Source organism: Thermobia domestica, chromosome 3 (assembly GCF_964235325.1).
Source record: "Thermobia domestica chromosome 3, izTheDome1.hap1.1, whole genome shotgun sequence".
NCBI lineage: Eukaryota > Metazoa > Arthropoda > Insecta > Zygentoma > Lepismatidae > Thermobia > Thermobia domestica.
This window is the reverse complement of record NC_137456.1, coordinates 24,495,504-24,512,542: the sequence shown is the minus strand read 5'-3', so window position 1 is coordinate 24,512,542 and position 17,039 is coordinate 24,495,504. Positions and strand designations below refer to the sequence as shown.

General features: G+C 34.7%; 1 protein-coding gene and 1 non-coding gene across 5 annotated transcripts in view; one reads left to right on the top strand and one right to left on the bottom strand.

Moving 5' to 3' along the window:
* Positions 1–3,611: 3,611 nt before the first annotated feature.
* TRNAI-UAU (transfer RNA isoleucine (anticodon UAU)) lies at positions 3,612–3,703 on the bottom strand. Its single transcript is given in 2 exon segments — positions 3,612–3,647; positions 3,666–3,703. It is a non-coding gene; the product is annotated as a tRNA-Ile (tRNA).
* A 373-nt stretch (positions 3,704–4,076) lies between these two features.
* Positions 4,077–17,039, top strand: part of Tmf (TATA element modulatory factor) — an 88,330-nt gene continuing 75,367 nt past the window's right edge. Inside the window, exons 1-2 of one of the 4 annotated variants that reach the window (XM_081750550.1) lie at positions 4,077–4,270; positions 13,621–13,768. In XM_081750550.1, the coding sequence (XP_081606676.1) occupies positions 13,642–13,768 (127 nt within the window). In that variant the 5' untranslated portion in view covers positions 4,077–4,270; positions 13,621–13,641. The other 3 variants (XM_081750553.1, XM_081750552.1, XM_081750551.1) reach the window with 3 other exon arrangements.

The window sequence follows — 17,039 nt, the reverse complement described above, 5'->3', positions numbered from 1 at the left end:
ATTAATATTATTTTTTCTGTTTATTTGTTTTACAAATTTGTTATTAAATAGGCCCCTAATCTGATCACACAATTTTCCAGACAGAATTTTAAAATGTTCTTGAGCAAGGAATCAAATCTCTTCTTACACCTTCGTTGTTTAAGAGTAAAAATGGCTAGTATCTACTTGCGTTGCTCTTGCCAATGTAGTTTTAAAAAATATGAAACACGATATACGGTATTTTAACTGGAAAAGAGAGTATCCTAATAGTTATACAGCCTTTCGTCAAACAAAATGTTAGAAGAAACCAGGAAAACTAACATTGATATACAAATATTGAGATCACGTCTTGCCCCCCCCCACTTTTAACGTCCAACCGCCGCCACTGGTCATGGGCCAAGTTTTCATTGACCCACGCCCAGTGCCGGATTTACGTACAAGCTAAACAAGCTATACCTTAGGACCCACTCTCTTGGAGGGCCCCAAAAATTAAAGAAAACAACTGGATGTACATTTCCAAAATTTAAAAAAATAATAATAATAAAATAAAATCTACATATAGCAATAGTGCTTGGTGTTGTGTAGACTCCTATGATGTCAGTAATGGAGCCCATTTCTGCTAGCCTGCTCCCTAAAATATCACTATTTTTTCATTTCTGTATATAGGGTGCCTACGTTCATCTTGTTACTTAAAGGGGCCCATTACCTTCAATAGCTTAGGGCCCCCCAAACCTAAATCCGACTCTGTCCATGCCCTCTCTGGGCTCCTTACTTCTGAAACGACCACAGTTTCAGCCTGTGGTCCAACGGTAGGGGGCAACAGTCTTCTAGGAGATGGCCTTTTCTACTTACCAGTGTGCTGCTTATTTGTAATAATGCCTTTATATACCGGATTTCATCTTCCTAAGTTGAAGGGATCTCGTAAATGTTGATACCCTCAATTAGTTCCTTTGGGATCCAGGATAACGCATTAGTTGAAATCAAGGTCGTCTTCCCTTGGTTTTAACTTGTAAATGTCAGTGTTGGTTTTGTCTTGCTTATAAATTGAAAATGTTCAGTTGTCGAACAAGCGAGAAACTGCATTGATTTTGACTTGTGTTAAATTTAAAATAAGCTTACACGACAACCCTGCAACAAGCTTGTTGGGTGTAAACTAGTTTCGTTGAATCTATGTCGTTACAAAGTCACAAACTTGTGACAAGCTTATAGCCTTGTCATGACTATCCCCCCCCCCCTAGATTCAAGCTCTTTACAAGTATTTTCTGCTATCAAAGATAGAACCAGTGATGATTTCAGGCCCATTGTAAATCTCCGATTCGCTCAATAAGGGTTACTTTCGCAGTACTACTTTAGCCCCCTGAGTGTTTGAAATTCTCTCCCTTGGGGTGAAATGTATGAAATCATTATTGAAAATGCGAATGGTATAATTACTCAGTTCAAGATAGTAATAATTATATTTAAAAATTCGTCTCATACCGTACTTTCAGCGGTTTCCCCGTGATAAGATCATTTTCATTTTTATAAATTGAATATGGAGTGGGAGACCCGGGTTTGATTCCTGGCGGGAGTTCATGTGGTTCGGATTCCACGTTAATCAGTAGGTCCACGTCTTACGCCACGCTGAAACGCCTCGCTGCTGAACGGGACGTTAAACTCAAAATCAACTCAACTTAATTATACATAGTGGCGGCTGGTACTATATGTTGCATGGTTGTGCAACCGGATATTTTTTTAATACTAAAAATATGTTTAAGTGTTAAAGTAGTGTATCAGTAAAAAATAAACCTTTGCTCTTGAGCGCAAAACAGTATTGATGCATTTCTGAAAAAAGTCAATTAAAAAAACAGAAAGAAATAGAGAGATTTACCTTTCCAGTGGCAGCGAACGTTGCCACTGGAAGCAGTAACATTGAGCATATGGCAGCGAGCTCCTATCTCTTAACATGGGGAAGTGGATTTATTCTTGCAACGCTCCTATCTTCCCGTATTGGTCCCTTGCGGTTGCATTTTCTCCGCAACTGGTCAGCTTCTGTAATAGTTACGAATTCCTCCGCTTAGCAGCGCTTGACTGAATTGATAGGGTGAGGAAGATACAGACGCGTGGAAGAAAGAAGTTATTCACAAAACACACTCGCAAAGAACAAATATAAGTCTGGTGGTAGCAGGGACAGATCCAGGCTGAAAGTTTGGGGGGCGGTCGTTCGAAGTCAATAGATTTTATTTAACATTTATAATACAAAGGTGAAAATTCTTGGGATAAGATTTATTTTTTAAAAGAAATCCTATTCTGGGGGGGAGGGGGAATCGAGTCTCCAAGAAGAAAATGTCTTACTACTGGTCTAATTCCTAGCTCTGTGTCTTTCGTGCACATGATTCCGTGTTCGATTTCCGGCGGAGAGCATAAATTAATATCAAATCATTCACTTCCAATACTCATCTGTCTTCTTTAGCCTAATTTGCTGGAATGTTAAGCTATTTTTTTTTTCATTTTCAAAGGAAAATATCTTAGATTTCATGCTTCTTTACAGACAAAAAAAAAAAAAAAAAAAAAACGTGGTTCCTGAAAATGGACTTTTTTGTTTCGTATATTTATACAAAGAAATGCTAACAAAATGCATATTGTCGGAGGAGAGAGGTGTTTCTGGACCCTAAAGAAAATAAAGAGAAAAATATTTGCGGTAGCGATGCTTTCTATTCAGAGAAACTTGGCAAGCAGCATTTCCGATTACAATAAAGTCATAGAAAAATTTGAAGCCCGAAAGATCGAAGAAAGACCTTCCATTCTAAAATAATGCATAGTTTATATAATTAAATAATTTTGTTTAACTGCGTGCATGCAATTTTCTTGCTTTTTTTTCTTTTCGGATTAACGCCATCATTAATGGCTTACAGCACATACTATATATTCGATTTATCTCGTGTTCAATAACATGAGTGTAGAGGTTTTGTATATAAATAGTGTATAAACGTACATTGACAGTGGTTGGTTGAAAAAAAGGAAATAGCTTATATATTAAATTAATATTAGAGAAATAATTTAATCAATAATATACAAATAGAGCTTGAAAGACTTTCCTCTTCATATTTCCTGAATATTTCTTGGATAAGACTCAAGAATGCTGGAGGAGGGGAACACTTGCGCGTACGTACATACGTTTGATATTGCAACATTGCAACCGGTACTTGTACAGACTACGAGCCGCTACTGATTATATATCTCACTAAGATACTAGTAATGAGAAAATAACTTGTCTAAACGAGTGCTAATTCGGTAATAACCAAAATAGCATAAACTCGAACATTTTCTGCGTTCTAAATCTTAATCAGAAAAAAAAAAAAAAACACCCTACTGCAGTGAGTGTACGGCTACGGAGTACCTTTTTGAGCAAGTCGGTAATACTGGTTGGGATCACGGTTGGTAGGTTTGCTTTTAAAAAAATCTTTAAAAAAGATTTTAAAAAACCTGAAATCATTAATTTCTGCTTCAACCATTGTTTCATCTTGTGACATGGGCCTAGACTTTGCAACATAAGAATATATCAAGTCGTAAATTAAACTTTCAAATAAATTATTCTTATAATTATTGACGTTCTCTAAATTTGCATGATTTTCATGCAAGAAAAAAAAAAGTGATGCCCCAGGTGAGGCTCGAACTCACAACCCCGGCATAGCTCACGACCACTGTCGTATAAGTACCGTGCGCTAACCGATTGCGCCACTGGGGCAGGATGGCGAAAGGACCCCTTAACGTGATAGACAATGAAAATGGCAGCTCGTTGAATAATCCTCTGTAAAATATATAGTGATAATATACATTTTTTTCAATTTCATAAAGTATACCTCTTTCTAAATTATTTTGAATGGAAAATTTATTAAATCATTCAAATCTAGAGCTCATATTAGACAAAATGAATAGGCAGAATTCTAGACTTATTTACGTAATACGTATGTCATATAATGATTAATTTCAGCAAAGCTTTTAAGGGGCGAATTATCTAATAATCATTAAAGTTTCAGAAAAAAGAGTAATTCTCGTAGTTTCAGGTTGAAGTTCTCTTTCTTCATTTGCTGTGCATTTGAGCTAAAAAAAGACATCATATTGATCAAGAAAATTTCCGTCACTTCCGAAATGTAGGGGTAGTCTGCACCCTCGATTTTCTGTGAGATTGAATATGTTTTTAAAATTATTCGTATGTTTTATTAATTATCCTGTATGCAACCCTTTCTCACACTAGGAAAACAAACATCTTTATTTTAATCAGGCCTATATTTGGCCTTCTTGATTTCTGCAGGTAAGCTACGTCAGCATTTTTCTCAATTGGGGAGTATCTAGGTACTCGGTTAATACAAGAAGAATTAATTTATTTCTGAGATAATTTAAATTTAATTATATGGCAGGTAATGGAACTAATTTCTTTAATGCGATGTTCTGTGTTTGAATAAGATTTGTAAATGAAAAAGAAATAGAATGTTTATTGTAGATGGATACTTGGGTATTTACATTATAATGTAAACAAAAAATTTCATAATTTATTGCCAGTGTCGTATTTACTTAATCATCTGTGTAAGATATATGTATTAAAGACAGAAAGTACAGACTTTAGTTACACTCATGTAATAAGGATCAAGTGACAAATCAATAGGCCAACATTCATGAGCGCAAGGGAGAAAGTGACGGCGCAGATGATGAATACCGGCACAAATTTCGAAAATTTACAATAGATCTTTTACTTTAAACAGACGTTAGCCTTAGTATCCGGAGATGTGAGTCACGTATGAAATCACGATATATGTGCACTTCTTTGACCAGGAAATGTAAAAAACTCATGGTACACTATTGGGTGCTCTTAATGCAGATTAACTTAAGGAGGGCTTAACTCTTATGGGTATAAGTACAGGGTAAGGACATACGCCGTAAAAATTATAGTGCGAAAACACCAACTAAACTGTGCTAAGTTGACACTCAAAAGTACGAATTGCATCTAACTATCCCAACGTAGAGGAGTAACAGGTGAATCCGTGTGAAATTGCGTCCGTATGGAGCAGGCACGTCAACGACGGTGTGCACATGAACGAAAAAGTTGCAAAATAGTGATTTTGAATTTAAATACTCCAAAGTGAAAATCACAAAATGATGTGATATCCGAAAACGTTCTACACTATTTCTTTTGTAATTTTTCTAAACTTAATAGGTCTGGCACACATCTGCAGAAACTAACTCTTCAATGTCTTGTCGTCTTGGTTCTGTTTCGTGTTTTTACATTTACGAATTTTAATCGCAAACTATATACTATAGATTGAATGTGTCAAAATATTTCTCTCAATTCCCTGTGTCATAGTTAGAACATGAATTTGTTAGAATTAAAAAGAGACAATGAAATAAAAGGTGTATGTCGGACAGAGAGAGGTCAAGGTAAGTACATTAAAATAACAAAGCTAACCGAACCTAAACCCTAGTTAACCAAAGTTAGGCAATATTAAAAAAAAAAAAGAAAGTAACTTTTTTTGTTAAAAATTGTTGGACCCCTAAGGCCGACATATGCCGAAATAAAATTCCTTGTTTTACGTCCAACGTTTATATCAACATTCTAAAGGAGGCGAATATTAATATAATTAAATGAGTAATTGTTAATGTAATTGGTCTACGCATCAATTAAATTCTCCGAAGCTAATATTTGTCATTTATGATTGCCCATATTCTCACTATTATTAATTCATAATTGAGCATATTGTTATATTTTGACCTAACCCAATACAATCTCTTGTAATTAAAACTTGAAAATTAATATTAGATGCTCTACGATAGTTTACTTAAAATGATAAATACATGCCATATAGATTTATTCCTAACTGGAATAGCTATGGTAGTAACTATTGACGCATGCAAAAATAAATAAATAAATAAATGAAAAAATAAAAATAAAAGATCCTGTGACGTATCAACATTCTTGGTACCGTTGTGGCGCAGGCTTTCTTTCATAGACTATGTAGAAATCGTCAATGTTATCGTTGCGAAGCTAGCTACCTTTTTCGATTTAAAAAAAAAAAAAAAAAAAAAAAAAAAAAAAAAAAAAAATCACTACAGGCAATAATCAAAAACTTACCATCGGAATTTTTTAAATAGTCTCAACAGAACGGGCAGCCATTTGTTGGTGGGCGTAGTCATGTGGAAAAATTGCAGACTGTAACATCGGAAAGTACAGTACCATTGCCTTACCTTCACACTCATTACTGTTGACCCGTATATGGCACCGGCGACGGATATAGCTGTATTCTGCCCTTTCGCGTTATCAAGTCGGAGCAGAGACTTGACTTCACATTTGACAGGATTTTCTATGACTCAGCTTACTGGTACCGTCCAATGCTATTACAAATGATTGCATGCTTATCCCAAATTAAAACTTTGGGAATACGTCATAACAGTCCGGATATTTTTTATACAGTTTTTTGAAAATTTCCAAGATGGGGTTTTTGAGAACATCAGATTCAGAGTTTTTGAATTTTTCGATAAAAAAATAGTTACCTGCTATCAGAAAGCTTTGTTCATAAGATTTAAGTTACCTGCTATCAGAAAGCTTTGTTCATAAGATTTAAAATGACACCTTAACCAACGTCCTAAGTCCTTTAAGTAAGTCGGAAATGCCAATTGAATAAATGTTACGCAATTTATGGTAAATTTTGAGAACTTTGGGGACCTGTAATTTCGAAACCTGTTCACATATCAACCTATAATATCGGAATGTATTATTTTCCAGTGATGCCAAAAACTGTATCAGATTTCATCAAAATCTGACAAAACAAGGTAGAGTTTGAAAATTGTTTTGAATTGACATGAAATGTCTATACCAGTGATTCTGAAACTTGTTGTTACTGCGACCCACATTAAATATTAAAAAGTATTTTGTGGCCCACTTACTTTTATTCAAATACAAATTGGCATTCTACGTAATGGTGGTGTAGTTCAAAACAGTTGAATTTCGTGAATCATATCTCTGATTTCAGTACGTTTAATAACTGTCCGTAAGAGTGATTAACATGAAATTTATTTGGGGACGTTGTGAACACCCCGAGCGACCACAATTGTTACGTACTAGAGCTCGATACTTAAATTTCAATAAATAAAAAATTAGTTGGTTTCTTTTACTTCCAGCGTAAATATCTCACTTTCAAACTAAATTGTAATGCAAATTTATCTATTTTGTAATGTCCCACGTGATGTGGAGAACAAACATTTCCACACGCCAGTGTTTACAAACACCACCACATGGTTTGGCAAGAAGATTTTTACACCAGATCTACAATCACTTGCTTGTAGCCCCTCCCACGGAGCAGAAGACGACATCGGAGCAGCAGCGCCACCGCCACTAAAGGAATGCTATAAATTGGATGGACCACGGCAATTCTGTACCAGTTTTCTGGTGACCCTCCTATTGTTTGCTTCGGAACATTAGAAGTAACCTAACCCCAGGGCCGCTAGTCTGCTTCGGGACTACGCCTATCCTTTCTCTTGGCTTAGCCTGCTTCGGGGCTCTGTAGAGATCCTGTCTGCGACCTTACGGTCAAAGACTACGTAAATTAGAAGAGATTACCTGTATACTATTTTGTAAAAGTACTTTTGTAGTGAGAAATTTTATAATAAAAGTCGGTAGTGGGAGTCGATTTCGGACACTCTTTTTATAAACGGTCTACCTATACCTATATGGGACAAAGTTTTACAATATAGTGACCTTGTCAGTACGAGAATATAATTCGGTGACGATCCAGCAAGTGTAATGTAAATTTCTCTCTCAATAACTGTATCATATAAAATTGTACGCATGTGCAAAGTGGGTTAAAGTGTTTCCATAGAAAGGTAACACAGAGCTAACACCACTCCCGACGCAATGCCCTACCCTGTGACAGATTGTGACTCCCTCACTATCTTTCCACCCTAACCCAGCATCTCTACTGACTGTACAACAGGGCAGGGCTCCGAGTAACCACGTACTCTTCACCTCATTAACAAACGCTTCCAATTTTCATTTTCTGAATAGTACTTCGCGACACATGTTTCTGCATCAAAATAAAATTTTCATAATTAAAAGGAGAAACTTATCACGACCCACAAGAAAACGGCCTGCGACCCATACTTTGAGAAACACTAGTCTATACAACGTACGTCGATAATTCTCAGAGGGCTATGGTTCTCTGTACGTACCGTAGTGTTAGTCTGTTGTATCAACTTAGTACGTATGTAGTGTACTGTATCCACACTTAGAGCACTACGATGTAAACAAAAACACATGTATTGAGAAAATTTTCATTTCGATCCTGTGCATTACTACTACAATTGTATTCCGTGGGGTTAGAAAAAAAATCATTTTATAATTATAGAAAGTACTAATCAAAGTGAATTATATTTTTGCTAATCAAAAACTCACCGCAGAATGCCCAAATTACTACCAACATCATATGAATCAGACGTCTTCGTTGCAAACGCTTAATTATATTTATTGAAAAATTAAAGAAAAGAAAGAAACAATCATTAATTGAACCGTACTAACCTTATCGTGACACAGCGTAGAAGCGTATGAATGTTTGGGTGTTGAAGAAGTAATAGTTGTTAAAAACTCTAAATGACGACTGTGTGCATGTAATATATCCAACACTGAAATGAAAAACCATTAAAAATTAGCGGAAGGCTTATTTCCGTGATAAATGCTTTGCGGAAGAATAAAATGGCTAAATCAAAGAATATATATACTCGCCAATTTTTCTTACTGTAATAATTCCAACCACTTAGTTGTGGTCTTGAGCAGGTCCTTAATATCCAAAGCGATCCTACGTATTCCTGAGAATTGCTGTCCTTAATATATAATCTTGAGCTCCTCCGTAGCTAAGCGGTTAGCGTACGCGCCTTTGGCGCGGGAGACCCGGGTTCGATTCCCGGCGGGAGCTCAGGTGGTTCGGATTCCACGTTAATCAGTAGGTCCACGTCTCATATAGCCTCGCTGCTGAACGGGACGATAAACTCAAAAACAACTCATTAACATATAATATTGTTTTAACATAGTATATTCTAATTATACAGAAGTTTCAGTTCATAACTGAAGATTTTGTGCATGTAGAAATCTACAGTCAGTGGATATGTAATTCTTTCGTATATTATGCGATGTGCACAATGCGATATTTAACTTAACTTTCTCCTAAATATTAACTGTTTATTAGGTGATGGACAGTTTAATTTAAGGGCGTGTCTGCAGTTAGTATTAACTCTGCACAGTGGAAGATAGGAAATCAGTTACCCTAATTGGTGATCGATACTATAGAATATATATATAACTGAAATATGAATTAACAAAAAATTGATTACTTACCAATAAATCCTCCCGTGGGAAGGCAAAATACTCTCCAAACGTATCGGAACAACAAGCTAAAGATATACCGCATTGACTTGATACCTAGTCTACCATTCCAAGCGCTGCTATCGGCTGAAGGAATTCCACTCCCTTTCGTTAAGGCTCTCTCGCTTAGCAACAGCTGAACTCTTATTGGTTCAACGCGTGGGTATGTAGCAGATGAGCTTTAGTTTACATTTTTGCCACGGCTCAAGACATTTTGCAAGCACTATAGTTCCGTCTTCAGTGGTAAGATAACAAGGATAGAAATGGATGATAGAAAAATAGTGTTGAAAAAGGAATATATACTACCAGATAAATTTATCATAAGAGATAGGTGCTAAAAAAAACACACGAGCAGAGCACAGTGAAAGAATGAACTGAGTTTAAGGAAGCGCGATGTCTATATTTCGCCACTATTGCCAGATCTAAAAAATACATCAAAAGTAGGTAACCAGGTTCTACCAGTGTTGCCAACATCTAGATTTAAAGCTGGTTTATATTTATGAATAAAGAATGATCCTTTAATTTCCTGTTTTTCTTTTCCTTTCTTTTTTCTTTTCTTTTTCCTGAGCCTATACCTTAATCTGTTTTATATTGTGTGTATGTTGTTTTAAGTGAAGCGACAATTCGACATCTCCTTTTCTTGTGACTTTTTTTTTTTTTTTTTAATTGTCTAATGTGTTCTTTAATTCGGGTGTTAATATTGTGTTTCGTTTGACCTATATATTAGGAGTCACATTCACGTTAAGCAAGATAGATGACCTATTGAATGGATCAACAAAATAATCCCCCATTCTCTCATCCATTTTTATCCTTGCTACCTTACCACTAAAGACGGAACTAGTTCGTTGTTCTAATATGTTTGGAGAGTATTTAGTTTTCGCACGGGAGGATTTATTAGTGAGTAACCAATTTTTTGTTAATTTAAATCATCCTTTCATGCTCCTATATAATGAATAACTGAAATATGACTTTGCATCACGAAATAACTGAGAATTAATGAACAGACGAGGGACTCCAAGGAAGGGGGGGGGGGGATCAGGCTTCTTAAAACATTAACTCGAGAAAGCTAACATGTAAATTTTACGAGCGAGTTGTACTATTTCGATGTTCAATTCCCATGACCGCCAACAAAGGATTCACCCGCTGAGTTCCGTTTTTCACTACACCTGTATTGTCAGTCAGTTGCTCAGTTTTTGGCTCTCCTTGTATTTGAAATCGTTAGTCGCTCGTAAGATTTACGATATGTTAGGAATAACGCTTGGATTTTTGATTATCTATTTCTATTAACTTTTACGGTTGACTTACAGTTACATTTTAGTTTAAATGTTGGTTTTATTTTATAGTTTTCATTGAAGTTAAGGTAAAAAAAAAAAAAAAAAAATCTGAAGAGTATTGATGACAGTAACCTCATTTTAAAATGCCTAAATGAGAATGAGTGATATTTCGGACCAGGATATTAGTTCTGATGATGAACAAGATGTGTGGAACATGATATTGTTATAAACCGCTACGACTCTGATCCTGATCCCGACTATAGATCTACAGAGCAAGAACTGACGCAAGTTTAAAGTTCGGATAAAGAAGCACCTTTAGCAAAGAATAAAATAGCTCCTGTACCGACCTCAGATATTTCGCAAGAGCCTCTTAATTTTTCTGTGATTATACGAACCCAGCACCAGCACCACTGATTTATCTAACCAGTATTTTCCTTACAACAAAGCTAGGACTACATCAGATCCATATTTGGTAATTGCTGATAAAGTAAACCTTAGAGGAAAAAATTGACATCGTTGGACAGACAAGCCAATTCATGCTGGAAATAGAGGCTAGGCTGTTAGAAATGCCATTCATGAAACCCCTGGCCTTCCTGATTTTACTTTTTAAAAAAATGTTACCTATTGTTAATGTCTACCTCATTTATGTCCACAACGTGGTGAAAATGGGTTAGAAACCTCTTTCCAGATGAAAATTCACTATAAAAATAAGCAATATTCTTATTGAGCCGTGGGTTCAATATTGAAATTTGCCACGGAAAACTCCGGCAGTCCATTGCTGATATCCTGAAAATACCGGTGCTAGAAAAGAATGTTGTTCAACCCCAAAACCAGCCTCGCACAATTTGTGGGATCTGCTCTTCAGCGAAGAGGAGGATGACGTCACTGTATCGCTGCCGCTGCAACAATCCGATCTACGGAGAAAATCGTGGGAAATGCTGTGTCTACTGCACGGCACGGAAGAGATTTGAACAACCAAATTTGCTACGAAAATGTTCACTACTATGTATTCTTACTGATTGTAATCATTTAAGTTCCATTTCGTAAAAAGATAGTTAGTTTTTTGTAACCAGTCGTAAATTTGATGATACGTTAGCCTTAACGTAACTTTTGGAACATGTTAGCTTTCTAGGGTTAACAGCATTCTCAGCACCAAATTAAAAGCAATAAGATTTTTAATCCGTGTTAATGTTTGAATGTTATTTTATGTACTCTTATCTAAATGTGTGTAATGGTAAGTTATCTTTTTCTTTAGTGCGTTTAAATTAGTCTTTTCACCGATTAATTTCACCTTGAATAGTTTTGGAGTCTTTTTTGAGATACTGGTTTAGAAAAAAAGGTCGAACTTCTATCTTGAACTTTACATACTTTCAGTTGCATTCTGTATCTTTGTAAGAACTGTTTAAAATACACAACTGAAATCTTTTCTTAGCCTTTATTCTTTATCTGCACCTTGTCTATCTTCTGTATCTCATAAATCAATATCATTCAGAAACTCCCAGACTTTACAGCTCTCTTAATCTTAATCGTATTTCTTACATTTATAATCTTCCACATAATTATCAATCACAAAATAAACTTATCTTCATAATCTCTATACTTATAAACTACCATACATCTTCAAAATCTCTATCTTAATCATCATACTTATTTGGACAGATTATCTCTCATCACAACGCCACAATTTGTGTCTTATTTGTGAGCACTTTTTACCATTTTCCTATCCTAACAGTCTTTGATAATGTTTAAAACAGAAACGCATTTAATCAGTCTTCTTCCGACATCGACAGGATTGTGTTTGAAATATTTTTCATTAGAACCGAAAACCCCAAAACCTGAACAAAGGAAATGTTGACCACAGATGGGATGACATTTTCAATTTCAGGAGACACAAGTGTAGGAAATATTAGTAACATTACTCGTATCACATTTTTCTTTACAAGTTTTTTTTTTTTTTTTTTTTTTTTTTTTTTTTTTTAAAGCCCACCAGCACAGTAATGTTATCTATGATAGAAAAAAAAAATTCATGTCTCACGGCTTTTTTTTTTTTTTAATTTTGCATCTGGCAGAGTTAGTAGGAAGTTCATTACAATCTGTACTCACAGGAAGAACAACAAATTAAGACAGTATTAAAATTTACAAACTATTCATCGTATTTTTTTAAGAACACTTGTTCATTACGCCTTTTCGTTCATAAAGCTTCCACAGGAAGGCAGAAACCTTCGTGTATGTCTCCGTCGACAAAGGTGTCAGCACACACTGTAACTGATTGAAGTTTCAACGTGATATGATGTAAGACTGTTCATATTTCAGCTATCACTAATTTTCGACTCTTGGAGTTTCGTTAATTGGTGAACGTGTATCAGAACCACATTGTTCCCAAAGTAGCTTCCAGTCACTATATGACACAGAGGTACACGTGTTAATGTTTTGTTTACATCACTGTCTTTCTAAGGGTGAATTCGCTGTAATTTTATAACTTTTGAATAAACCAACGGATATAGCAGAGATTTTTGAAGTAGTATGTGTCATAGAAAAAAAATATAAGTAAAAAAGCTAGTAGTCACCGGAAACGAAAGTATTGCTTTAAGTAGCGCTTTCGGAAATCCCGATTGCAATTATCATATTAAAAGAGTTCGAAGTGAATTTAAAACACGGAAAAGAAATGTGGATAAATATTTTTTCTTTTATACCATTTGTATTTCTTTTCCGTGTTTTAATTTCACTTCGAACTGTTTTAAATTGATGATTGAAATCGGGAGTCCCGAAAGTGCTACTTAAAGCAATACTTTGGTTTCCGGTGACTACTAGCTTTTTTTTTACTTGTATATCTCTCTAAATGTAATCACCGCTCTCAATACACAGTAAAGTAAGTGTCATGTTGTTTTATTGATTTTAAGAAAAAATGAAATAAGTACTGTACTAACGCTTCTTAAAATAAAAATAATCAAAGCAAGATTAAATATAAACTTTATTTTTTTACAGGATATTTGGAAGAAGCAAGCCATGAGCTGGTTTGATGCTACAGGATTTGCGAATCTTGCGAAATCAGCCTTAAAAGAAGCACAGAAAACAATAGACAAAGCATTGGATATAAAGGAAGATGAATTAAGACCAGTATATCAAAATAAAGGTAATTATTTGAAGTTTATTGTAAATGAATGAGTATGGCATTTTAAAACTGCGAAAGACTAATAAATTTGATAGTAAATACTTCTGTTTTTTAAGCAGTGCTTTCTCTCTGGAAAATAAGGCGCTTGTACTCACCATGAATATGTGTTTTTTTTTTCTATGCGTTCTGATTGGCTGCTAAGGCAAGCGTCAATATTTAAAGAAGTGATTGAAATTAGCAATTTCTGTTAATAGTATTATAGTATAGTATGTTCTTGTTCTCATCTTCAAATTGATTTGAATTTAAAGCATCATATCATAAATACAAAAAAAATGGCTAGAGAAATAGCATTTAAAAAAAAAATCCTAAGAAAAATGCCGGTACTGCGTACGACCAGAAAAAAAGCACTGGTTTTATTATATTGTGTTAGCAGTTCTTCATAAATTATATTCACTTTATTATTTGTTAAGTTCTTCATTAATTTATGTTTATTTATATTATTTATTAATTTCTTCATTAATTTATACTTTTATTTCTCAATTCCTTGTTTCTGAATACTAGCTAAACCTGCGCTCTCTACACAGCGCGTCATTCACAAATGAACATGAATCTCCTTGTCATTCCTCACAATATCTGTACATGTCCCTTTACAGACACAAGTGAAAGACCTCTTTGTAAAAATCGGCAAGGGGTGCTATGAAGGGGAGATTTTTTCGATTATTTTTTTCAATATCACCGTTTGCAAGATTTGAGCCTACTTCCGGTTGGAGTTTCTAATTCATGTATGATCAGTGTTTTCTTTCTTCTTGAATACACTATGTAATAAGCAAATATATTACATACATAATTAATTATAATGTCAGTGATATATCATGTTCATTGGGCAGAATACTGGAGAAATGGTTATTCTTCGTTTTTCATTATCATTTGGCCATGAAATGAACGTCTGAGAGATATACAACCCTTATATACAAATATGTGGTGTTAGAATGTATAATTCGTAGGATATGATGCTTTACTTTTTTAAAAAAATTCAACACTTCCAATGTACTCCTAAAAATGTAATAAAGAAATAATGGCCATGTTTTATAAGCTACACGAAATTTGCAATCGATCAGTGAAAACGGCATCTTTCTAGACCCTATGGTTCCCAAGAACTCACTATCGAAATGATGGGCCACAAACATATAAACTTTTCTTGATCATAAACATATAAACCTAATATTTTAATATCCCTTGCACTCTAACCAATCCCACCGTCCTATTAGTCTTATTTTGCTCCAGTAAACTCTTTCTATTTCCACTTTAAGTCTTGTAACACTATCACGTACTCCTACATTTCAGTATGGCGCCCATCTGCACATTTTACAGCTCTTTTTTGTTCATTACTTCTTCCTTCTTAGTTCTATTCCCCCTCTATTTGATGAAGTAACTAGCGAAAGTTCATACGCTGTACCTTTATTTAGTGTCTATGTGTATATTTTTTTATATTTTCTTGTACGTAATTGTCCATACTTGCTTCGCGACTCCTTTGTTCCTATCTGTATAAAGATAAAATTCTCAATTTCTTATTGGGCGTTAAGTATCTTTGCTCTCCACTAATTGATTTGAAACCGTTATGAATGGATAGTTTTTATTACTTTTTATGACTAACTAATGTCTCTAGTCGAGTGAGGTATCATTATGACCCTCCCCTGCATGTTTAGTGGCTAGTGCGTGTTTTTGGAGTGCAGGTGTCTCGCAGTCTGTTCTTGGTGGGGGCATTGGAATTTGAACCTAATACGGTAGTTTGGATTCCACTTTAAACTGTGTTTATTTCAAAATTAACAATGATTATACTGAACATGAATATGCTCACCTGTTCATTATTAGGACGAGATCCGTAACCATTATTTAGATTTGAGCAATAATATATATGTAACCCCATGTTCGTTGTTGGGCAAACTTAAGAAAATGAAAAAAAGTTAAATGTTAAGAATTAAAGCTTTTAATTAAGCACGATATCAAACATTGTTAGGTAATCAAGTTTAGGAGGCTTCGGTGAACAGATCATGTAGCCAGAATGAAAGAAAATAAGAACGCTTTCGAAGTTTTAATTGGAAATCCGATTGGAAAACGTCCACTAGAAAGACCTAGGCGCAGATAGAAGGATGATATTAAGATGAATCTCACAGAAATAGGAATCCAAAGTAGAGACTGGATCCAGTTGGCTAAGGACTGAAGAAGTCAGTGGAGAGAGCTTTTGTGAACCTCCGGGTTCCATAGACCATAGAATTAATTAATTAAACTTAATTTTAGCCTATAGTGCAGCGGGCCGATGGCTTAGGCGCAGCAAATAGTTAAAATAAAACACGTAATACAGTTGAAACCGCGGAGTCCCGAAGCAAGCATGGAAAATAACTTACAATAATAAGTGTAGTAAGAATACAAGAACACAACCTAGTTTAATGGAAGTAGACTATTAGCTTTACCATATCACTTCTTGACATAAGAAGGTAGGAAAGACCCCATCGTAATGGGGTTGTGTGTACTTCATACATTTCACTTTTTTTTTCATCATATCTAATGATGATAAAGTTTATAGTCTACTTCGATTCTGTATATCCAATAGAACATTTTAACATGCAAGAAATATTTGGAGAAATTCGGGGGTAAGTTTGATGGGATAATAAAACAAGTGGAAACCCTAAACTAAATACGTGCATGTACAAAAAATGTTCAGTGAATTTGTTGTATTTAAGAGCAATAACGAAGTAACAAAGAAGAAAATAGTGCGATAATAAATTATAATAATTTCATATTCTTGGTATTATTATTAATGTGGCAGTTTCCACCCTATTAAAGTGATTAATATCACAAATCTATCTGTGAAACATTATATATATTTAAAATAAGAAATTATTGTTTGCTATATACAACCAAAAGGGATTAAATTTACTTTTAACATACTCCATTAGCATAATTTTTAGTTTTAATTTTCCTCTGCATTTGGTACACATAATCCATTCAACGTAAAATAATTTTATATTAACAATAAAATTGATACTAATATCGAGTAGTTCCGTAGGAAAAAAGGCAAAAGCGAATTTAATATTATAAACTAAAATATAAATACGAGACATGTCCGGAAAATTATTGGTGGCTGGTCTTAAGCATTGATCTGTCCTATAGGCGGAGTCATTGGTATAGTGGTACATGTAGTCTCATAAAGTAAAAAGAATTCCGATCAACGTATCTGAAAATGAAGATTACTGTATTTTCGAACATGAACGGCGTCCGGTTGATTGTTTCA